Source organism: Gorilla gorilla, chromosome 18 (assembly GCF_029281585.2).
Source record: "Gorilla gorilla gorilla isolate KB3781 chromosome 18, NHGRI_mGorGor1-v2.1_pri, whole genome shotgun sequence".
Lineage (NCBI taxonomy): Eukaryota > Metazoa > Chordata > Mammalia > Primates > Hominidae > Gorilla > Gorilla gorilla.
In genome coordinates, this window is record NC_073242.2 from 24,711,970 (window position 1) to 24,735,905 (window position 23,936).

At 47.0% G+C, this 23,936-nt stretch overlaps 1 protein-coding gene across 10 annotated transcripts in view; it reads left to right on the forward strand.

Annotated features, from left to right (window-relative positions):
* LOC129527605 (uncharacterized) overlaps positions 1-23,936 on the forward strand; it is a 52,150-nt gene that overhangs the window by 25,855 nt on the left and 2,359 nt on the right. For 5 of the 10 annotated variants that reach the window (XR_008672602.2, XR_010131521.1, XR_010131520.1 and 2 more), the window contains exons 2-4: positions 497-587; positions 687-763; positions 21,921-23,556. Coding sequence is in view for 5 of the 10 variants with exons in the window: in XM_063700050.1 (XP_063556120.1) it covers positions 8,871-9,962 (1,092 nt within the window). In the remaining 5 variants the exon portion in view is untranslated. Of the gene's footprint in view, positions 1-496; positions 588-686; positions 764-6,168; positions 10,188-18,411; positions 23,557-23,936 lie in introns of those variants that run through there. The other 5 variants (XM_063700050.1, XM_063700053.1, XM_063700052.1 and 2 more) reach the window with 2 other exon arrangements.

A 23,936-nucleotide genomic window follows, 5' to 3' on the forward strand; every position in this document is an offset into this window, starting at 1 on the left:
TCTGACCTCTGTAAGGGGAGTAAGAGGACGGCACCTAATACAGAGTCAGGAGAAACACTTGGGTTAATTCATGCTGTTTGTCGAGTGTTTCTGAGTCTCCCTTCCCCTGGGCACAGGTCTTTTCATTTAGTGGAATTAACCGACTAGCTCTGGCCATGAGTTTGCAGAGTGAATAAATAGCTGCACATGTTTTGTATGAAGCATGAAGTGAGGTTATTTGCTATGTAGGGTCCTGGGAAGTGAACTAGCACTATGAGGAAAGGGAGTCAGAAGCCCACTGTGGGCAATGTAATGGGCGGTACAACGTGAACATAAAGATGAATGGATGGCTGCGTCTTCGCATGTGTAACGGGGCACTGAATGTGCACTTGGCCTTTCGAGGTGGATGGTTGGTTTTCGTCGAGTTTCTTGACCTGGTTCCTGGGAACTTGGCAGTGGACCTTGGCCCGAACCTACTCAATCTCTACTCACCTTCCTCTTTTTTCCTCCCTTCCAGGCTTGCAGTAAGGATGGGCTGCTGGCACGACCCTTACATCCACCATTTGTGAGACTGTCTAAAGACAGGAAAGTCCCTGAAATCAACAGAGGTAAGTGACCATCTCCCTCCCTAACAGCTCCTTATCAGCCAAGAGAGCTGAGGTTTCAGGGGTTTATTCATGTTTTTTTTTTCTCACTTTGTTACCCAGGCAAGAGTGCAGTTGTGCCCGGAATTGGTGGGTTCTTGGTCTCACCGACTTCAAGAATGAAGCCACGGAACCTCACGGTGAGTGTTACAGTTCTTAAAAGTGGCGTGTGTGGAGTTTGTTTCTTCTGATGTTCGGATGTATTCAGAGTTTCTTCCGTCTGGTTCGGTTCGTGGTCTTGCCGGCTCAGCAGCGAGGCTGCAGGCCTTCGCGGTGAGTGTTACAGCTCATAAAGGCAGTGTGGACCCAAATACTGAGTAGTAGCAGAATTTATTGCAAAGAGCAAAAGAACAAAATTTCCACAGCATGGAAGGAGACTCCAGCAAGTTGCTACTGCTGGCTCGGGCAGCCTGCTTTTATTCTCTTATCTGGCCCCACCCACATCCTGCTGATTGGTAGAGCCTGGGGTCTGTTTTGACAGGGCGCTGATTGGTGCCTTTACAATCCTTGAGCTAGACATAAAGGTTCTCCAAGGCCTCACCAGAGTAGCTAGATACAGAGTGTTGATTGGTGCATTCACAAACCCTGAGCTAGACACAGGGTGCTGATTGGTGTGTTTACAAACCTTGAGCTAGATACAGAGTGCGGATTGGTGTATTTACAATCCCTGAGCTAGACATAAAGGTTCCCCCACGTCCCCACCAGAGTCAGAAGCACAACTGGCTTCACCCAGTGGAGCCCGCACCGGGGCTGCAGGTGGAGCTACCTGCCAGTCCTGCGCCGTGCGCCGGCACTTCTCAGCCTTTGGGTGGTGGATGGGACTGGGCGCCGTGGAGCAGGGGGTGGCGCTCGTCGGGGAGGCTCGGGCTGCACAGGAGCCCACGGAGGGAGTGGGAGGCTCAGGCATGGCGGGCTGCGGATCCCGAGCCCTGCCAGGCGGGAAGGCAGCTAAGGCCCAGTGAGAAATGGAGCGCAGCGCCGGTGGGCCGGCACTGCTGGGGGACCCATTACATCCTCCGCAGCCGCTGGCCCTGGTGCTAAGCCCCTCATTGCCCGGGGCCCGCAGGGCCGGCCGGCTGCTCCGAGTGCGGGGCCCGCCAAGCCCACGCCCACCCGGAACTCCAGCTGGCCCGCAAGCACAGCGCGCAGCCCCGGTTCCCGCTCGTGCCTCTCCCTCCACACCTCCCTGCAAGCTGAGGGAGCCGGCTCCGGCCTTGGCCAGCCCAGAAAGGGGCTCCCACAGTGCAGTGGTGGGCTGAAGGGCTCCTCAAGTGCCGCTAAAGTGGGAGCCCAGGCAGAGGAGGCGCCGAGAGCGAGCGAGGGCTGTGACGACTGCCAGCACGCTGTCACCTCTCACAGTAAAGCAATCTCTGCTCACTGCAACCTCCACCTCCCAGGTTCAAGCGATTCTCCTGCCTCAGCCTCCCAAGCAGCTGGGATTACAGGCACACACCACCACGCCCAGCTCATTTTTGTTGCTTTTTTGAGACGGAGTCTTGCTCTGTCGCCCAGGCTGGAGTGCAGTGGCACGATCTCTGCTCACTGCAAGCTCTGCCTCCCGGGTTCACGCCATTCTCCTGCCTCAGCCTCCCTAGTAGCTGGGACTGCAGGCACCCACCACCACGCCTGGCTAATTTTTTGTATTTTTCGTAGAGACGGGGTTTCACCATGTTAGCCAGGATGGTCTCAATCTCCTGACCTCATGATCCGCTCGCCTCAGCCTCCCAAAGTGGCTACTTTTTTTTTTTGTATTTTAGTAGAGATAGGGTTTCACCATGTTGGCCAGGCTGATCTCGAACTCCTGACCTCAAGTGATCCACCTGCCTCGGCCTCCCAAAGTGCTGGGATTACAGGCGTGAGCCACCGCGCCTGGCCCAGGTGTTCATTCTTGAAGGGAGTCGTGGCGTGCTCCCTTTCCAGCTGTGCGCAAAAGTGCTTAATTTCTCACCAACACAGTGTGTTATAAAACTTGTTAATCGCCGGGCGCGGTGGCTCACGCCTGTAATCCCAGCACTTTGAGAGGCTGAGGAGGGTGGATCACCTGAGGTTGGGAGTTTGAGACCAGCCTGACCAACACGGAGAAGCCCCGTCTCTACTAAAAATACGAAATTATCCGGGCGTGGTGGCGCATGCCTGCAGCCCCAGCTATTCAGCGGGCTGAGGCAGGAGAATCGCTTGAACTCGTGAAGCGGAGGTTGAGGTGAGCCGAGATCGCACCATTGCACTCCAGCCTGGGCAACAAGAGCGAAACTCGGTCTTAAAAAAAAAAAAAAAAAAAAAAAAAAGACAAACTTGTTAATCTTTTATATGAAAGATGGTATTTAATTGTAATTTTATTTTTTACTCTTCCTATTTATAGGTGGTTGAGCATCATTTTCATGTGTTCGAAGCCCACTTACATCTTTTTACTCTGAACTGTCCATAATATCAGGAATTACTTTTTTCAGTTAAAAATACAAATAAAGCATTATTTTCCACACGTGTACTCCTATACTGATTGGAATCAGTATGGAGAAGCTGCTTCATAATACTGGTATTTGGAGGAGAATCTCTTAGAATTTACGTTAGACTCTTCCTTTGTTTTGGTAGACGGAGAAAGGGCTCCGTTTTGCCTATGGCTCATCTAGGTGTGTGGACTAATCATGTGGATTATTATTGTTCTTTTTGAGATGGAGTTTCGCTCTTGTCCAGGCTGGAGTGCAGTGGCGTGATTTCAGCTCACTGCAACCACCACCTCCAGGGTTCAAGCGATTATCCTGTCTCAGCCTCTAATCATGTGAATTTAATTGGGTTCTTCCATGAGGAGACTTTCCAGAGGCTTTTGTATATTTCAGGCTGAGCATATCTGAGTTTTCACACCTTGTCTGTGCTTCTGAACCTTCCCTAAGGATGGAGATTGAAGATTGCTGCCCAGCTGCACAGCTTGAGTGTTGCAATTTTAGAGGACAGGGTTTTCTACAGTTTTGTTGATATCTCTTACTGTGGAAGGAAGGGGAAGTGGTAATTCTCAGATGAGGGAGGTCTCAGAGGTGCTGACAGCAGTAAGCTTACCAGGCTCAGAAGATTTGGCTCTTAACATTCTGCAACAGAGTGGTATGAAGTGAGGCTGGGGAAGTAGACAGAGCAGGTGGGGCTGTGTAGACTATATAAGGAACTATGGTCTTTTTGTTTTTCTTTTCTTTTCTTTTTTCTTTTTTTCTTTTTTTTTTTTTTTTTTTTTTTGAGGCAGGGTCTCACTGTGTCACCCAGGCTGGAGTGCAGTGGTGTGATCACAGCTCACTGCAGCCTCGACCTCCTGGGCTCAAGCATTCCTTCTGCCTCTTTTTGGTAGTGACAAGGTCTCACTATGTTGCCCAGGCTGGTCTTGAACTCCTGGCCTCAAGTGATTCTCCTGCCTCAGCCTCCTAAAGTGCTGGGATTACAGGTGTGAGTCACCACACCTGGCGACACTCTGGTCTTTTCCCAACAGCAACAGCAAGCAGTTGAGCTAGGGAGTGACAGGAGCAAACAGGCCTTTTACAAACCTCTGGCTTCTGTGTGAGATATGGATTTGGATAAAGTCAGAGTGATTGGGGGAGCTCACTTCACAGATACCAAAAGGAGAGGCGGAAGAAAAGTAGATTCCAGAAATACTTAGTGGATAAAATCAACATATTTGGGGGACTGATTGCATAAGGGGAAAGAAAAAGGGTAGTTCCAAGATGATGCCTACCTTTTTTACTTTTGAACTGAAGGAGCCATGGCACTATTTGCTAAGTTGGGAGGTGGAGACAGCAGGGAGGAGATTGGGGAGGTGATCTTGAACACAGCTTTGGAAATAGTGAATCTGAGATAGTACTGAGACCCCCAAGTGGAGATGCCAGCTGGCAGCCTGATACAGTTTGGATCTGGGTCCTCACCAAATCTCATGTTTAAATGTAGTCCCCACTGTTTTTTTTTTCTCTTTCTTTTCTGAGACGGAGTTTCTCACCCTGTCACCCAGGCTGGAGTGCAGTGGCCCGATCTCGGCTCACCACAACCTCCGTCTCCTGGGTTCAAGCGATTCTCCTGTCTCAGCCTCCCGAGTAGCTGGGATTACAGGTGCCCGCCACCATGCCTGGCTATTTTTTGTATTGTTTGTAGAGATGGGGTTTCACCATGTTGGCTGGGCTGGTCTCAAATTCCTGACCTCAGGTGATCCACTTGCCTCGGCCTCCCAAAGTGCTGGGATTACAGACATGAGCCACCACGCCCAGCCTGTAGTCCCCACTGTTGGAGGCGGGGCCTGGTAGAAAGCGGTTGGATCATGGGGGTGGATTTCTCATGAATGGTTTAGGACCATCCTCTTGGTGCGGTTCTGATAGTGAGTTCTCAGGAGTTCTGGTTGTTTAAAAGTGTGCAGCACCGTACCCCTTGCTCTCTGTGGCTCCTGCTCCCACCATGTGAGATGCCTTGCTCACCCTTTGCCATCTGTCGTGATTAGAAGCCTCCCAAGGCCTCACCAGAAGCAGAAGCTGCTATAATTCCTGTACAGCCAACAGAACTGTGAGCCATTTAAACATTTCTTCTTGGTTGGGTGTGGTGGCTCATGCCTGTAATTCCAGCACTTTGGGAGGCCGGGGGTCGGGGGGGTGGGGGTGGATCACCTAGGGTCAGGAGTTCGAGACCAGCCTGGCCAACATGGTGAAACCCTGTCTCTACTAAAAATACAAAAAATTAGCTGAGTGTGGTGGCGGGCACCTATAATCCCAGCTACTTGGGAGGCTGAGGCAGGATAATTGCTTGAACCTGGGAAGCGGAGGTTGCAGTGAGCTGAGATTGCACCATTGCACTGCAGCCTGGGCAACAAGAGCGAAACTCTGTCTCAAAAACAACAATAACAACAAAACAAAACAAAAAACAAACCACACACACATTTCTTCTTTATAAATTACCCAGTCTCAGGTATTTCTTTTTAGCAGTGCAAGAATTAACTAATGCAAAGCCAGATATCAGGCTAGAGGGAACAGATGATGAAAGGTACAGTATGTATGTCAGGCAATGAAGTGCAGATTTTTCACTGGTAATTGATTGGGAATCAAAAGGTTTTAAGGAAGTTACAGGAAAAGATCTGTGATTCTGAAAAATCACCCTGGCCAAAGGTAGAATAAGGATGTGTTGCAATAGATCGGATGAGCGAGGACAGCAGGTGCAGGGGCTGTGGGTGTGGGAAAGAAAAGGAGGCTTCCCCTTTGTCACCAAGCCTTCTCCCACGCAGCTGTTGGGGATTTTTCTGAAATGCAAACCCAGGTCATGTCAGTTCCTCACTTAAAATCCCTCAGGATAAAACTTGCACTCAAAAAATAAATAAAGAAGATAATTTCACCTATTGCTTAACATAGAAAATGGGAGCCCTCAGAATGAGACTCCCTTAACTTCCCCCAAGAAACATAACCATCCGTTTTTTACTGTTACAGTTGTGAATGTCCTCCAGTAAAGACCACATGAAACACTCTGTAGTCAAGCAAGCTGGGTTTATTGTTGCAAGGAGAGAAGACTCACACCATGAGGAACATATCAGTAAGAGGATGTTAGATCTTTATAATCTGGGCTTTGGCTGGGTGATTTGGGGGAGCTTCCATGATTCACTGTGTGAAAGCCTGTCCAGAAATCTCTCCTGCTACCCCTCCTGACCCTATATCAGATTCTCCTAACATGCAGTTCTACTGCAGACTCCATGCCTCTGCTCACGCTGTTGTCTTCTGCCGGGCAAACCCTTATCGATCTCTTTAAGGCTCACCTCCTCCACTGTGAAAAACAGAAAAGCAAAACTGACTTCTAGGAGGTTGCCTGGTGCTATGAGCCAGGCCGTATGTTTTTGGAAGCTGGCTGGTGCCCACAACAAGGCCATGTTGTTCTCCTGTTGGACATAAACAATCATGCAGACCACTCACACAAGGGCACTCTGCAGTGGTGATGATAGGAGATGACACGAGACCACATCATCATTCTGTGTAAGGACAAAAGCAAGGTCACTGTGCCACCCACAGAATACCAGACATTCCCTTCTCCCAGCTGATAGGAGTGACTGTGGCTTCTTTACACATTGTAGCTTTAGCCCTACTCCAGCCAAACCTCTTTCTAGAAAACATACAGCTACCGGATGATAGAATTTTCCTACCTCCTATCAGCACTCGATCCAGAGCAAACCCCTGGACCCTCCCCCAAATCACCCAGCCAAAGCCCAGATCCTAAAGGTCTAACATCCTCTTACTGATATGCTCCTCATGGTGTGAGTCTTCCCTCCTTGCAACAAGTAATAAACCCAGCTTGCTTGACTACAGAGTGTTTCATGTGGTCTTTACTGGAGGACATTCACAACTGTAACAGTAAAAAACGGATGGTTATGTTTCTTGGGGGAAGTTAAGGGAGTCTCATTCTGAGGGCTCCCATTTTCTATGTTAAGCAATAGGTGAAATTATCTTCTTTATTTATTTTTTGAGATGAGTCTCACTCTGTCACCCAGGCTGGAGCCCAGCAGTGTGAATATGGCTCAATGCAGCCTTGACCTCCTAGCCTCAAGTGGTCCTCCCACCTCAGCCTCCCATGGAACTGGGACCACAGGCTCTCATCACCATGCCTGGCTAATTTATGTATTTTTTTGTAGAGATAGGGCCTTACCATCTTACCCAGGCTGGTCTCGAACCCCTGGCTCAAGCAATCCTCCCATCTTGGCCTCCCAAAGTGCTGGGATTACAGGCGTGAACCACTACGCCACAGTTGAGTTTAGAATGTTTATTTAAAATCTTGTGACACTGAACTCAATGACTAGTTCTCGGAAAACTTACTTTTTAATAGTGTATTGTGGTGTAAGGCCTGAAATTAGGATTCATATCAAATTCTGTCTTTACATCCATTTAAATCAAGAGGCCCTCAAATGGCTGAACTCCAAGTCTCGTTCCCTGTCTGCTTCCGCAGATGAAATTCTCTGGCTAAACACTCTCCTTATTTTAGGGATCAGACACAGAGCCTGCTTATCCCCAAACAGTAGGCTTCAGTTCCCTGCCAGCTCAAGGACATATTATTCAGACAAGCCAGTCACACCCTCCCGTGGGAACCAGGGCTCACTCTGCACTTTTGTTACTACAAAGCCTGCCTCCAGCAGCCCCTCCTTGTTACCGTGTTTCGGAGTGTAGCCTCCACATTGCCCTGCATAGTGTGCAGGGTCCTTCTCCCCTGGACTGGAGTATCTGTGACCAGTCAGCTGCTGTTGATTGCATCTGTCCTGCATCAAGTGTTGTGTGTTCGGCCATCCCCATATCTCTGGGGGCGGGGACAGAGGCGGGGGCAGGAGCGTGGGGGGAAGGAATCCCTCTTTCATCAATGGAGTACAGAGTGTGAATAAAACGATTGGCATCACAAACAGTATGGCCCATCCTTGATTGAGGACCCCTGGTTAGCTTTAACTAGCTGCTCCTTTACTAAGTAGCTGGTTTTGTTTGTTTGTTTATTTATTTATTTATTTATTTAGAGACGGAGTCTTGCTCTGTCTCCCAGGCTGGAGTGCAGTGGCGCGATCTCAGCTCACTGCAACCTCCTCCTCCCGGGTTCAAGCGATTCTCCTGCCCCAGTCTCCCAAGTAGCTAGGACTACAGGCGCCCACCACCACACCAGGCTACTTTTTGTATTTTTAGTAGAGACGGGGTTTCACCATACTGGCCATGTTGGTCTTGAACTCCTAGACCTTGTGATCCGCCCACTTCAGCCTCCCAAAGTGCTGGGATTACAGGAGTGAGCCACCGTGCCCTGCCTAAGTAGCTGGTTTTATAAGGCGGCAAGGACTGTTGAGAACATCACTGCCAGTTGCTGGCCAGCTTGCCCTTCAGCTAATGAGTTTTGTTATCCCAGTAGGTGTTGCCACTTCTTCCCACCCTGATGAACGTTAATGGACTGTATCTCCTTGTGAGGTCCCATCAGGTGTGGCCCGTGTCGGCCAGGTGGTTTCCCAGGATTCCACCTGGGGGCAGCAGCAACACGACATCCTAACGGGTGGGTGCCTGAGTTCCACTAGAGTGAGGCCAGACTCTGTGGTCTTTGGTCTAGCCTCATGACCATCGCTCCATCACCGGCTGCTTGGGACAGCCAGGCAGACACTGTTTGGGAAAGTGTTCCAGCATAGTCCTGTGGACAACCCTTTTTCCTTTCCCCAAACACCAGGGTTTTTGGAACCATCACCTGGGAAGATTTAGGAATGGCTCCCTGGTGGTCTCCTAACAGCCTAAAGACCCCATGGGCTTTTTTTTGGCGGTGTTGCTTATCTGCATGCCAAAGGACCAATCCTGTGGGCAAGGGGCTCGATGGCCCCACCTGGACCCTAGACAAAATGAACGTACTAAGGGGATCCCAGCACTGGGGAGATTTGCCTGGCCTTGCTGGGGGAGCAGGATGGCCGCCCACGGAGCCGGCTGCTGGTCTCCCTTTCCCATAACCTCCCGGAAGATCCACACCACGAATGATCTGATGGGGACAAAAACCCCGGGACTCGAGGGACCGTTGCGGCGGACCCTTAAAACACCTGGCAATCCCATTAAATTGAAACATGGTACATATTTTGCTATTCTAGTTTTGGCTAATACGTTCTATTTAAAGGGTCTCCCAGCCACAGTTTGCCAGCTGGCAGGCGGCGCCGCAGGAAGTGACCGGGCAAGAACGGGGGTCGCCGCCCAGCTCGGCCTTCTGGTCTCTGCACCCTCGGCCTGGGGCTCCAGGCCACAAGGGGAGGCCGTGCTGGGCGGGCCCGAAGGGGGTGGGCGGGGCCCCGGAAGTGACGTGGGGCGGGGCCAACGGACCGCGGAGGCGGAGCCGCTGCAGTCTGGGCGCTGGAGCGGTGGGAGCGGCGCTCGTCCGCCGTTGGGGACCCCAGCTCGCGCGCGTGAAGCAGCTGGCCGACCAAGCCCCGGAAGGCGAGTGACGGAGGGGGCCGGACAGCTCCTCCGGGGCCAGCGGGCACCAGGCTTGGGGGCTGAGGCCCAGCGGCCCGAGACCAACTGGGTGGACCGAGGCCGCCTCCCCGCCAGCCCTGGGGTCCACTGCCCGGGGAGCAGCTCCCTTCCGAGGTCAGACTCGGGCCTCATCCTCTCTTGCCGCGCGCCGAGCGGTTTTCAACTCTCATTGCTAGAATTCCTCCAACCACCCAGGATAGCAGGACCGAGATACATGGCCACCCATGACCCGGAGCATCCACTTCCAGGGACAGGCAGTGGTGATTGGCTTCGGTTGTCATCTGTGCCATCTGTCCATGGTTCGAAAAGCTGCTGTTCACGTTTTGGGGAGGATCATGGTTTGAGGGCTCCCGTGGTAGAATTTGGGGAGCTCTCATAGGCAGAAGGCTGAGAAAAGTTGGTGCTATGGGAAGTCAGCTGGTAGCCGATGGAGTCAGGACCCGGGAGGAATGGAAAGGGAACCCAGATAGGAAGCTACTGCAGTAGGCTCAGAGAGGTGATGACGGCGGGGCTAAGACAGCGGCCTTGGGCGGTGACTGGGAAGAACGTTGAACACCGTGTTTGGGCTGAAGAAAAGAGCAAGGGAAGAGGTGAGGAACTTCAGGTGAGGGCTGATGTAGATGTTACTTACACAGGTAACAGAAATTCTTCACCTTTTCATTGTTTTACAATGATTCATTCTCTCTCTAACATATAATTGTGATATTTTCACCTGTAGTCCCAGCTGCTCTGGAGGTTGAGGCAGGAGGATGGCTTGAACCCAAGAGGTGGAGGCTGAAGTGAGCCAAGATCGCGCCACTGCACTCCAGCCTGGGCGACAGGGCAAAACCCTGTCTCTAAAAAGAACTTTTTAAAAAAGCACCTGTAGATTTAAGCACATAATAACTACACTTTTGTCTGTTTTATTATGATATCAAAGTTAAATTTAAAACGATGACTAACTGGACAAAACTGAGAGCAACCACCACAGAGGTGAATATACTGGATGTATAACGCTCTCTAACAATTTTAAGAACTCTGCTCTAATGAGCAGGTATCACAGACAGAAACTTCTCAGATGAAATACCGATGACCAGGAAATCTGTGAGACCATTTTAAAACATTCGAAGTCATTGAAGAAATGCAAAGCTTCCAGGCTCCACTTTTCACTCATGAAATTGGCAGAGTTCGGGACAATGAGATGTTGCTGTCCTGGGAGTGCGGATGGGGCTGTGTCCTGTGATGGCGGTGGGCACTGGCACTCTTGTCCAGAAAGACATTCGCCACTGTGGTTCAAGAAGCACCTCAAAGGTCTTCACCTTGGTGCCTTGTCCGCCTCTGCCCGCGGTCTCTCCTCCTTTCAGCCTCCTCTTTCCCACACAGTCCCTCCCGCCCTGGCTTGGTTCCCTTTCTTCTGACTGGGTCAGGCATGTGGGTGACTCTTTGACTTCCAAGGCTCTGTCTACTTGGTTTTCTTTCACCTGTTCTGCGGAATAACAGCCTGATTCGTTCCTCTTTTTGGGTCCTTCACTTCCATACCTGGGATTCGGGGCGTGGCCCAGAAAGACCCTGCAGTCGTGCAGTGTGGGGCTGCCAGCATTTCATGGCCTCTAAGCTCAGCTGGGCTGAATGAACGCTGCCGTCCACCGCTTGGCTCGTTTTCTGTCCCATTTTCCTGAGGGCTTTTGCCAGACTTTCACTTTTCTGAAAGCTACTCCAGCCTACCCCAGACACACCCTCTCTCCTCGGATGACCTGCCTCCTAATTTCTAGAGAAAACTGGACATGGCCACCTTTCCCCAGTGTCTGAGGCCCAGGTTGACCCGTGGTCATGGTCGCTGTCACCACCCACCTGCCTGTATGACAGAGTGAGACCGTGTCTCAAAATAAATAAAAAGAATGCCTCATGTTAGGCTGGGTGTAGTGGCTTATGCCTGCAATCCCAGCACTTTGGGAGGCTGAGGCAGGAGGATAGTTTGAGCCCAGGAGTTCAAGGTCAACCTGGGCAAGAGAGGGAGACCCTGTCTCTACAGATAATTTTTTAAAATTAAGGCAGGGCATGATGGCTCGTGCACATAATCCCAGCACTTTGGGAGGCTGAGTCAGGACGATTGCATGAGCCCAGGAATTCAAGACCAGCCTGGGCAATGTAGAGAGACCTCCATCCCTACAAAGAATTTTTAAAAATTAAGGCAAGGTATGGTGGCTGATGCCTGTAATCCCAGCACTTCGGGAGGATGAGGTAGGAGGATAGATTCAGCCCAGGAGTTGGAGGCTGCAGTGAGCCATAATCACACCACTGCACTCCAGCATGGGCAACAGTGTAAGACCCTATCTGAAAATACATAAATAAAAGAAAAAGTTAGCTAGGCGTGGTGGTGCATTCTTGTGGTCCCAACTACTCAGGAGGCTGAGGTGGGACAATCACCTGAGTATGGGAAGTCAAGGGTGCAGTGAGCCATGATGGTGCCATTGCACTCCAGCTTCGGTGACAGAGAGCCAGACCGTGTCACCAAAAAAACAAAAAAAGTCCCTGTGAAAAATGACAATTTCCAGTGGAACAGTTATGAGGAAGAGATGGGATCTGCCTGGGCTTTTGCAGTCCTTTGGACAATCCAAGATTCCTCTAGCTAATGACTTCACAGTTGGTAACAGCTTGTTAGCTTTACGGTGTTTCTTTAATGTTTGTTAAATGTTCCTGGGATATAGATACCAGATTACAATTCACACCAGCCGGGAGGGACAATGGAAATTTCTTTAGGAGGCTTGCAGATCCCTTGGACCTAGGGCACCCAACCTTTTGGGATATTTAGGAGAAAAAGGAGGGTTTTGCTTCCGTCTTCCCTGGGATTCCAGATGAATGTGTCATCTTGGCTAGTGTTCTTATGAACTCTAAATGAAACTGAAGTCACACCTTTAACATTAAGAAAGAATCACAGAAGCCAACCTTAAATCACTTAAAATGAGAATGAAACTTGAAGCAATAGATAGGAAGAACCATTATCTGGTCTGTCCTGCAATTATTGGAAGTGTTAAAGGAGATGAAGTTTACAATGGCTGGGAGTAATGCCTCATGTCTCTATTCCTCATGCTTTGGGAGGCAGAGTGGGGAGGATCCCTTGAAGGAGTTTGAGGCTGCAGTGAGCTATGATTGTGCCGCTGCACTCCAGCCTGGGTGACAGAGCAAGACACTGTCCGCATCAGAAGAGAGCCCAGCAGCTGCCCAGGCCCTGGTTGGTCCCCATGGATGTGGAGCTGTGGCAGGTCATGCAGAACCATGTGGATTGTGCCATCCAAGCCGGACCATTCTTGGATTCCTCCATAGTGGAAATATGGTCGCTGACTTCTCCAATGGGGAAAACATTCTGTCTTCCCCCGATTCAGAGGTGAAACCTCCTTGCCATTCACACACTCTAGTTCAATGGTATCTACTCTGGCACTGCTAATCCTCTGGAAGACGCTGTTCAATTAAGTCTAAATCAGCCTTCCAGTAGTTTCCATCCATTGGGTCTCACCATACTTTCTCAGCGTGGGGTGGCCATGGTTTGCTAAGCCTGTTTTTCTTTTCTTTAAATGCATGTAACAGCCTTTCTGAAGATCTTTTTTTTTTTACATTTGCTGCCTGGTACTCATTTGGAGGCCCGGAGTCCAGCAGAGTTCCTTTCCATGTTTTCTGCAGTCATTCAGCGGGGTCTGCACACCTGATGGCCTGGAATTGGGCTGGCCCTCGGCAATCCTGCCCACCCTGTGGGCAAGTAAGTTTGCTCACAGACTTCAGTAGGCCCCGTGTACCTGAGCTTCAATGGGGTGGGGTTCTCCCCCAGCCATGTCAGCTGTGTCTGCTCCTCCCTGCTCTCTCTTCCCTCTCTTCTCCCTGCCCTGGGTGCTCTTGTAATATCCAGCCTCCGGGTTTCCAACTCATCTAGTAGGTCTCAGAAGCCATCACCAGTTTCAGGATCTCTTTCTGGTATCCTGGGTTTGTGTTCAGGGCCCCTCCTGTCATGTCTGTAACGCTCAACAATTTAATGAGCTTCTCTGTGCCTAGGTTTCTAATCTTTAAAATGGGTATAATAGTAGTATCAGTCTCATAGTTGTCTTGAGGATTAGGTGGGTTAATATTTGTAAAGCATGTATCAGGTAGGTTAAGGACAGGGTACCTGAAGTAATACTGCCCAGATTCAGAGCAGAGCCAGGAAACCTTGTGCAAGTCACTTCTCTGTGCCACATCTTATCCACATCTCTGTAACATGAGGATGATAATATAGAGTTATTGTAAACTTTTAGGCAACTATTTCTTGCAAAGCACCTGGAACAGTGCCAGGCTCTTATTGATAAGGGCTCAATAAATGTGAGCCTTGGTGATGGTGACAACCTGGGGGGACCCTGCACTTCCCTGTGGGCTCGCCATTGTGCTGGAGTCTAATGGCTTATTTTCCTCGATAGTTCTCAAGTGCTGTCAGAGCAGGGGATGGTCATCAGTATCCTGACTTCTCTTTTGCTTGAGCTCCTGGATGGTATCTGGTGTTTGTAGTTTGTAGATTTCATTTTCATCAAAGCTAATTGTTCCTCCTACTTTAGAAGTCTGAGCAATATGCCTTCAGTGGCCAACTGGAAACTCGTGTTTTAAAACTTCATTGGACTATCTATTTATTGCCGTGATGAAATTATGTCACAAAAACCCATGTACTCATCGTGGAACACGGAAGCATGATGGGTACCACCCGAATGGAGGGGATGCAGTGTGGATGGGAACCTCTGGCCTCCCCGAATGTGTTGACTTCAGGACTCGCTGCCGGTCCTGCAGCCGATCCTGCAATGCTTGCTTTCTTGCTTTAGGAACGCTCATTTCTGCCTTTCTGTTGTAATTGATGCCAATAGCTGCCAGTCCTAAAACGCATCCTGCAGTGCTTGCTTTCTTGCTTTAGGAACGCTCATTTCTGCCTTTCTGCTGTAATTGAAGCCAATAGCTGCCAGTCCTGCAATGCATCCTGCAGTGCTTGCTTTCTTGCTTTAGGAATGCTCATTTCTGCCTTTCTGTTGCAATTGATGCCAATAGCTGCCAGTCCTAAAACGCATCCTGCAGTGCTTGCTTTCTTGTTTTAGGAACGCTCATTTCTGCCTTTCTGTTGTAATTGATGCCAATAGCTGCCGGTCCTGCAACCGATCCTGCAGTGCTTGCTTTCTTGCTTCAGGAACGCTCATTTCTGCCTTTCTGTTGTAATTGATGCCAATAACTTGTAGTTTGCTGCCATATCTGAAGCTCTGATGCTTCCTACGTATCTCCCGGGTCACTACAAAGATTTTGAAGTCCCTCATTCTCTGATATTAAGAATTTCATACTGGCTTCAGTCTCCTTTATCTCACTGTTAGGAACTCTTCCCCTTTTCTGTGCCATTTATGAGCACACTTGAGATGTGGCCACATTGCTGCCCACTTGCTCCAAGGAACAGCTTAAGCCAGAGTCAAGGCCATCAAACCAGGAAGACATCCCTATTGTTCATAGAAGTCATCTGGTTGGCTCCAAGTAAAACATCCAGCGCAGTTGGATCTGACTTTAGTCTGGAGGTCCTGTCTCTAAAACAAAGGAGAGAAACTCGCAATGAGATGCTTCTAGGCAGCGCCTGCTCAGAGGCCCACCCAGGGTAGGGCACTGCCGGGAAACGCAGAGGCCTGGCCTAGAGCCTCATTAGGGCTGGTCTTCGGTGACAGCCCTAATAACAGGGCAGGCCTCTGTTCTTCCCTACACCTTCCTCATCTCTGGGTTGGCCTCGTCTCCCTCTGCATTAGTGATTTTCCCCAGCGCCATGCGTGGCTCCTGCCAGCCTGATGCTGGCCACCAGGACACCCGCTCCAAAACAGCCACCCCCAAATGCCTTTTCCTGAGTGTGCGTGAGTGCGTGTGTCAGGGAGAATGCTCATACCCTTCAGTTTTTTACCAAGTGGTAACATACAGTACCTAGGTATCCTGCAGCTTGTAGTTTTCACACAATTGCTTTTTTAAATGCAGGTAAAAATTATACAGTGAAACACATTCATCTTGAGTACAAATCAGTGGGTTATGACAAATGTCTGCATCTGTGCCTAAGCAGTACCCTGAGGAGGACACTGAACGTTTCCATCATCCAAAAAGTTCCCCATGCTGTTTGCCATTCGCCCTCACCCTCCGGCCCCAGCAAGCCCTGTTGAGTCTCATCGGAGTTCCTTCCTCCACCAAGGGATAGAAACTCACCTGATTGCTGCGTGCAGACACTGACACTCCCGACCCCTCAGTCGTCACAATTGATCCCTTACTCCTGCCTGATTGCTGTCTTCCTGCTCATAATTAAATTCCTTCCCCCCGCTATATGATGCCTCTGGCTTTAGTCAGCTGGAGAGAGGGATTTGAGACTGATCTCCTGTTCTCTTGGGCTGATGTCAACCATAATATAATAAAGTTTTCTTCCCCGGCATTACTTTTCTTAATGATTGGCTTTCTGTGCAGGACCTATACTGAACCTATACTGAACCCCTGGCATTTCGGTAACAGATTTTGGTCCACTAATCAGGAATGGGTTGCCTCTGGCTGGTGGCCACAGATGGGGAGAGTCTCAGAGGCCCTCCTAAGCAGCTGCCTGACCTTTTTTTGGCCAAAGGTGGATTTCTGTCTGTCTCTCTTTGTCCCCACTGCTGCTGACTCTAACTGTGTTCCTGATTGTCTAGGAAGAGCAGCCTTTGAAATGTGACATATGCATCTGACCGTTGTCTTTTGTGGGTACCAGATGGCAGGATCTGCTTCTCTCAGTTTGGGTGGGGAATTGTGAAGGAATTTGCATTTGCAGGTTGAACAAGCCCAGCTGACTGTGAGAGGGAAGCACCTCAACTGTTTTGGCTTGGATGGTCTTGGGGGCTTGTTAGTCGCTACTGTGGCTAGATTGTATTTTCATAATTATTTATGTGTGTGTGTGTGGATATAGTCACGAGAAATCAGAATTTGATCTTAGAATGTAGCCCACCTGGGTGCATTCTTTAGAATTAGTCTGAATATAGTTATGAGCCAATGGAACAAAGGAAAATAATATTATTTTGTAACACTGTTTGGCTCCAGTGTTCTTTGAAGTCTGGGGAGGCTGGGACTCTCCATGGGTCTTTGAATTGTACTGCTGTCTTATAATTGCGTTCGTTTTTCTGTTGGATGGGAAGGCAGGATGGAGTTCCATGTATCCAGGCTTTTCTGCTGCTGTCCTAAGCAAGGTCGGGCCTGGCTGCTTGTGATGTTCTTCAGTGGTACTGTTTGGCCCCAGTATTCTTTAAAGTCTGGGGAGGTTTGGCCTTTAAAAATCAAACTGCCATGGAAAGTGATTTACCCAAAATTTTGGTTCACAGCCTTCACTGGATTACCAATTGGGGCAAACAAAGTTTAGCCATGTGAACATGTTCATAAACCAGTGAGTCTGCATTGCTATCTAATGGCTAGAATTCCAGGGTAAAAGCTGTTGGATCTTTGTATTTGTGTGTATGTCTCTGGATGTTCTGTATAGTTTTCACAGGGTACCAAATTGTCTTATAAATAAAAAAGAATGTGCATAAATTAGGTAAATAAGTCCAGTCATTTTCCAAGTTCATGTGACTTAAGTAAATCTTTAATAAGCTGACTTTAACATTATTGGTAAAATAGAAATGTCTTCAGACTTGTCAGCCTACCTTTTTGTCTGGGTGTTATATTTGCTAGATGTGTTAAGGTGTCAGAGTTTGACAGAAAAGTTTATAAGACTATAAACCCAGCCAAGAAGAAAATAATCTTAGTGTGTGTGTGTGTTTTTTTTGATAAATAAGACTAATGTTGTCGTTTAATAAAAACAGCTGAATTTTCTGAGTTATTGGCAAATATACCCATGTGTTTTAATTTTAAAGTTCTTAATTAGGTGAACACCTGATATTCATTGGTTATAAAAATGATTATCAAGGAAGCAATGACTGGCTTTGTCTAATATCTCAGTTCTCATAATTAATGTAGAGAAATGGCTAAAAATGCATAAAATAGGAATGGGGTAAATGTATGTGAACTTTTTCTGTAATTTAAAAATCTTGAGGTTTTGGCGCTCATTAGATGTCTGAGTCATTTTAAATTAAGAAAGGGTTATGATATGGGGAAAGATTTTTTAAAAAACTATGGAAGGTTGTCATCTAAAATGCTAATATCTGGTAAACAGTTCAGGATTTCTTGCTTCCTAGGTTTTTCATTAAAATGTAAGGTTACTAATAATTCTAGTTAATATGTAATTCCGTATATAAAATGTGTCACAGAAGTTATATCTTTACTGAGAAAAAGAATAATATCTAACTCAGAAGTTATCTAAAAGTTGATTCAAATTACGGAGTTGGGGCCAGGCACAGTGGCTCATGCCTGTAATCCCAGCATTTTGGGTGGCCGTGGCGGGGGGATCACCTGAAGTCAGGAGTTTGAGACCAGTCTGGCCAACATAGCGAAACCCCATCTCTACTAAAAATACAAAAATTAGTCGGGCGTGGTGTTGAGAGCCTGTAAGCCCGGCTACTTGGGAGGCTGAGGCAGGAGAATCACTTGAACCCAGGAGGCAGAGGTTGCAGTGAGCCGAGATTGCGCCACTGCACTCCAGCCTGGGCAACAAGGTTATCTAAATGGGCTTCCCATAAGGAGAAGCAATTACACTGCAGAAGGTCTTTCTTTGCCTTTTGGTAACTGGCCTAACGAACAGATTTACGTTTTATTGATAATTCCTATGTCATCATTAGTTTTTATATTGCTTAAAAATAAATCTAACAGAATTAAGGTTTTTACATCCATGTAACTTTCTATATTGCTTCTAAAGTCCTTCTGCTGTTAAGTTACAGGGCTTTGACTCCTGAGTCTGAAAAAGGCACAGATTCCTGCTAAATCTTGAACACTGACACCAGTCAAAGCCTCATCTTCAGACCTGGGAGAAGGTGACAATCGAAATGAAATGCTTTCATGAGACGCAGGGCCAGTAATTACAATATTCAATCCCCCTAGGCCCAGGGACTATCGCGGAAGAGGTGGGCGCGTGAGATTGTAAGGGCCAACTTTGAGGGATAAAATTAGAGTTTTTCTGTAAACATTAATATCAAAGGCACACTGATGCCAGGCAAGCGTCCGGCCCCTGCGTCGGAATAACAGTTTTCCTGGACCACTGATCTACTCTTTAACAGAAAATTGTAAAAGGTTATACAAGGCGTATGGAAATCTTACTTCGTGGTCAAACTGATTAAAATTAGATTTGTTTATAAGGCTTTATTAGCTTTAACATTAATAATACCCCTAAAACATTAATAAGAGATCAAAGATTTTTGTTTACCTTTTAAGTAAACTGCAGGAAAAAAAAGGAGAGAGACAGACATTTAGTTGGCTTCCTGCTGTCTTCATTGGATCTTACAGTTGGGGAAACTGAGTCTCCTTCATATCAATGAGTAAAAGGTCTTTGGTGTTTTGGTTTTTTGTTTTTTTGGTTTTTTTTGAAATCTTTGAATTATCGTTTTGGCTAAATGAATAATATTTTATAATGAACTGTGATCCTATTTTGTGGCATCAAATGTTTTAAACTTTTGATATTCGACTGATGAACTTCCCAACATCAAAATTTCAACTTCTGGCCGGCTACAGTGGCTCATGTCTATAATCCCAGCACTTTGGGAGGCTGAGACCAGGCAGGCAGATCATTTGAGTTCAGGAATTTGAGACTAGCCTGGCTAAAATGGTGAAACTCCACCTCTACTAAAACTACAAAAATTAGCCAGGTGTGGTGGTGTGTGCCTGTAATCCCAGCTACTAGAGAATCACTTGAACCTGAGAGGCGGAGGTTGCAGTGAGCTGAGATTGCACCACTGCCCTCCAGCCTGGGTGACAGAGCAAAACTCTGTCTAAAAAAAAAAAAAAAAAATCAAGTTGTAAATTCAGTCTCTTTGACCTTAAGCTAACTTAAAAAAAGGCCAGCCATGGTGGCTCACACCTGTAATCCTAGCACTTTGGGAGGCCAAGGTGAGTGGATCACTTGAGGTCAGAAGTTTGAGACCAGCCTGGCCAACAAGGTGAAACCCCGTCTCTACTAAGAATACAAAAATTAGCCGGAAATCACTTGAACCCAGGAGGTGGAGGTTGCAGTGAGCTGAGATTGTGCCACTGCACTCCAGCAACAGAGCGAGACTGTCTCAAAAAAAAGAAAAATTAGTGGTGGATGCAGTGGCTCACACCTGTAATTCCAGCAATTTGATAGGCTGAGGTGGGCAGATCACTCGAGCTCAGGAGTTTGAGACCAGTCTGGACAACATAGTGAGACCTCGTCTCTACAAAAAAAAAAAAAAAAAAAAAAAAAACCAACCAAACAAAAAACCCAACAACAACAAAAAACATGAAAATCTGGGCAGGGTGGCATGTGCCTGTAGTCCCAGCCACTCTGGAGACTGAGATGGGAGGATTGCTTGAGCCCAGGAGATCAAGGCTGCAGTGAGCTATGCTGTGATTGCACCACAGCACTCCAGCCTGGGCTACAGAGTTTTGGAGACCCTGTCTCCAATAACAACAACAAACAAAAAATAATATATATTTTGAAAAGATATTAGGTCCTCTGGCTGGGCGCGGTGGCTCCTGTAATCCCAGCACTTTGGGAGGCCAAGGTGGGTGGATCACAAGGTCAGGAGATCGAGACCATCCTGGCTAACACAGTGAAACCCCGTCTCTACTAAAAAAATACAAAAAATTAGCTGGGCGTGGTCATGGGCGCCTGTAGTCCCAGCTACTCGGGAGGCTGAGGCGGGAGAATGGCATGAACCCGGGAGGTGGAGTTTGCAGTGAGCCTCCAGCCTGGGCGACAGAGCGAGACTCTGTCTCAAAAAAAAAAAAAAAAAAAAGATATGCGGTCCCCTGAAGTCCAAAAGAGACATATTAGGCTTATTTGGTATATTAAAATTACACAGGAAGCATTGTCAAATATGAAATGGTGTTTAACCTTCTTTGGGTTATATTTATATAAATGTGTTATAAATGTGTGCCAAAATTACATGGCATTCCTAAAATCCTGATATGTCTTAGTATATGCCATTAGTAATATGTGTATTATGTTAAATTGTTGTATGCCACAGAAATAACCAGATTTCCTTGACAATTGTATCTTTAATGTGTCTTTGACTAGAATGTCTTAAAAATTTTATCATCTACGATTATTGTTTTAATGGATTCTTCTCAAAAAGCGGCTTACAGTCAACTACGGTCCAAAATTTGCTCCTTGGAAGACTCCTGAATGCAGGTTTCTGATGATGTCAGAGAGACTGTGCTGTTGGATTAGACAGAAAACTTCTAGGACTCTAATTAAAAGGCTGATGTGGTCATAAAGATTGCTAACCCAGTATGAAGCAAAACAAGAGTTAATTGCATGGACTGAGCTAATAGAGGACTGAACTAATTCTTTTGTGGCTTTTTTGGTTTGAAACATTGCTGATTCTTTTTGTTATTCAGTGTCAAATTTTTTTTCTCTTGAGCTATTTGTAGCCCTTAACAATTGAGTATACTCTTGTAAATAAAATTTAAAGCAGATTTCTTGCTGTCTGCTTGATTTCTCCAGAATTCAAAAACTATTTGCGAATATTCTTAACTTGTGGCAATATAGTTATGTGCATAAGTTCAATAAGAATGTTTTCTTTTATAACAGCACATAATTGGAGGTACTGGTTTTCTGACCAAGGGTTTAACTGGAATGACATTTTTAGATATAAGCAGACTGCTTTGAGGAATTGAGATTGACTTTATAGAGCTGATAAATGTCCCTTGGAAAGACTGGCCTCACACCTCTCTATGTAGTTCCTTTGCAGGATTCCTGACCTGTGCTAAGTAAAGAATGTCACTTTCTGACAGGCCCAGGAATCTAAAGTTACTTTGACACCTTGAGAGGAGAGGAATTCACCCAATTTGTACAGGTATCTGCAGGCACAGATACATTATTGGCTGAGCTTGAGAGGCCTTTAAAAGTTGAATCTGAGATTCCTTTTGAAAAGTTCCAGCAAAGCCAACTTAAAAGAGCCTATATGGACAATAATTCTTGCTGTACTTTACGCAAATAATCTGGCTAAGTATAATAAGACTAAAACTTAATTTGCAAATAAATTGGTCTTACCATGATTTGTCTTTGGTAGAGATGGGGAACTGGCCAGAGAAAAATTATGTTTCAGAAGAAGACTGTAGTATACCTGTTATTACATTAACCTATGATTCCTGGGTGGCAACCTGGAGCTGCAGCTGTGCTGCATTCAGTTATTAAAGGTAAAGTGTACCAGTGGAATTTTTTGTTGTTGTTGTTTTAATTTTTTTTTTTTACTTTTTTTCTTTTTAATAGAAAGCCATTGCAAGAACCAGTGGAATTTAAAGATGGATCAAATTCCTGGGGAGTTGGACTACTGGATGCATAAGGAAATCCAAACTAATAAGGAAAAAGTGAAATATTCATTCCTCAGTTATTGTTATCTATAATAGCTAAAATTAAAGTAAGAGTGCTGGATTGGGCCTTGAGGCTGGACCAAGCTCAGATGTGGGTCTGAGTTTAGATCACTAGCCTCAAAGCCACCCACAAAAGAGGTAGTTTCTGGTGCCTCTCAGACCTGTGGTTTCCAAGAAGGTAGTCAAGGTAGGGAAAGGCAAAACGAAGTAACTACTGAAGCCAAATGGTGTGATGTGAAGGAAGTGTTCCCTTTTGTAGACTGGTATCATCAGCTTCCTTGAGGCACCTTTCCTAATAATGGATTGTGAGAATAACTAATTTGGAAGCAGTGTCTTTTGTTTTAAATGCTGCAGAGTGGAAGAGCATGTCTGGTTAATGTAGGGCCCACAGCTCACAATTGAACAGTCGTAGAAGGATATATAATTCAGACACACAGGAGGTTATTCCTGAGCGTGGACTGGATAAAAGTCACTGTAAGATCTGTTTACCCGAGATAAGTGGAACTGCCCAACTCCACTTATCAATGCCACCTGGAGCACCTCAGATGAAGCAGCTGATATGCTTTGTACGCTAGCCATGGGGGCCTGGCTTTAAGAGGACAGGAATTTTAATCTTACATTTTGCTTTTTGACCCTTGTGTTGCTTAAAAGGTTTTCAGGATTAATGAGTGCCTACCCACCACCATTTCTATCTGGCCTAGAATGTTTAATTGAAAATCAGTCTTTTGATTCTGAGTCCCTTGGCCATAGAAGTCCCACTGAGGGATAGGATGGACCCAGAGCAGGCAGCCATACCACCCCAGCAATGATATGGGACAAAATAAAAGCTTGGCTATTGATGCTGCCTCTGGCATATCTTGACCAAAAGGGGCCAAACTAAAAATAAAGTCCTAAGCCTGTCATTGACTGAACAGACCCATTTGTGACCAAGGGGACCCCAGTTGCCAGGAGACAAATCTTACCTGGGGAAAAGTCTTGCCCCTTGCCCTGCTGAAGATATGAATACCCCAGAAGTGGGTTGGCTCCTAGCCCCTTTGAAATACTGTACAGGAGACCATTTCTCCAGATTCCCTGATACTTGAGGATTTTTCCTCTCCAGAAAGAGAAGCTAGTTCATATATAAAATCATTAGGAAGTATGTTAACTAGTCTCTGAGTTTCCTTCTAACAGGTTCCAATTCCTTGTGCCTCTTTATTCTTTGAAACTGGGGAACCAGGTCATGCTGAAGACCTGGCAGTCCCACCAGGCTCAAGACCAGCTGCAAGCACAATGGGTCAGCTCCTTTGCGGTGCTGCTGACCACCCACCCATCTGTCAAGTTTGCCAGTGTTACCCATGGACTCACCGTACTGGAGTAAAACTAGTCCCTCTGGGATCCCTCTAGAGGAAACACTCATGGTCGTGTGAACCCTTCTACCGCCTTAAGTTAGTATTCAAAGCCCAGCCAAAGACCTGAAATAAGAAACCATACAGAGAACCCAGAGCTCTGAGGAGTCTTCTCTTGGATTCCCCAAGGGATCCACTCCATATTCTGAGGTATTTTTAAAATTTTTATTCTCTATGTTATTTTTTATTTTTAGTTTTTGAGATGGAGCCTTGCTCCCATTACACAGGCTGGAGTGCAGTGGCGTGATGTCGGCTCACTGCAACCTCAACCTCCCGGGTTCAAGCGATTCTCCTTCCTCAGCCTCCCGAGTAGCTGGGATTACAGGCGTGCGCCACCACACTGGCTATTATTATTATTATTTGTTTTTTGAGACATAGTCTTGCTCTGTTGCCAGGCTGGAGTGCAGTGGCGCAATCTTGGCTCACTAGAACCTCCACCTCCTGGATTCAAACGATTCTCCTGCCTCAGCCTCCCGAGTAGCTGGGACTACAGGCACATGCCACCATGCCCAGCTAATTTTTGTATTTTT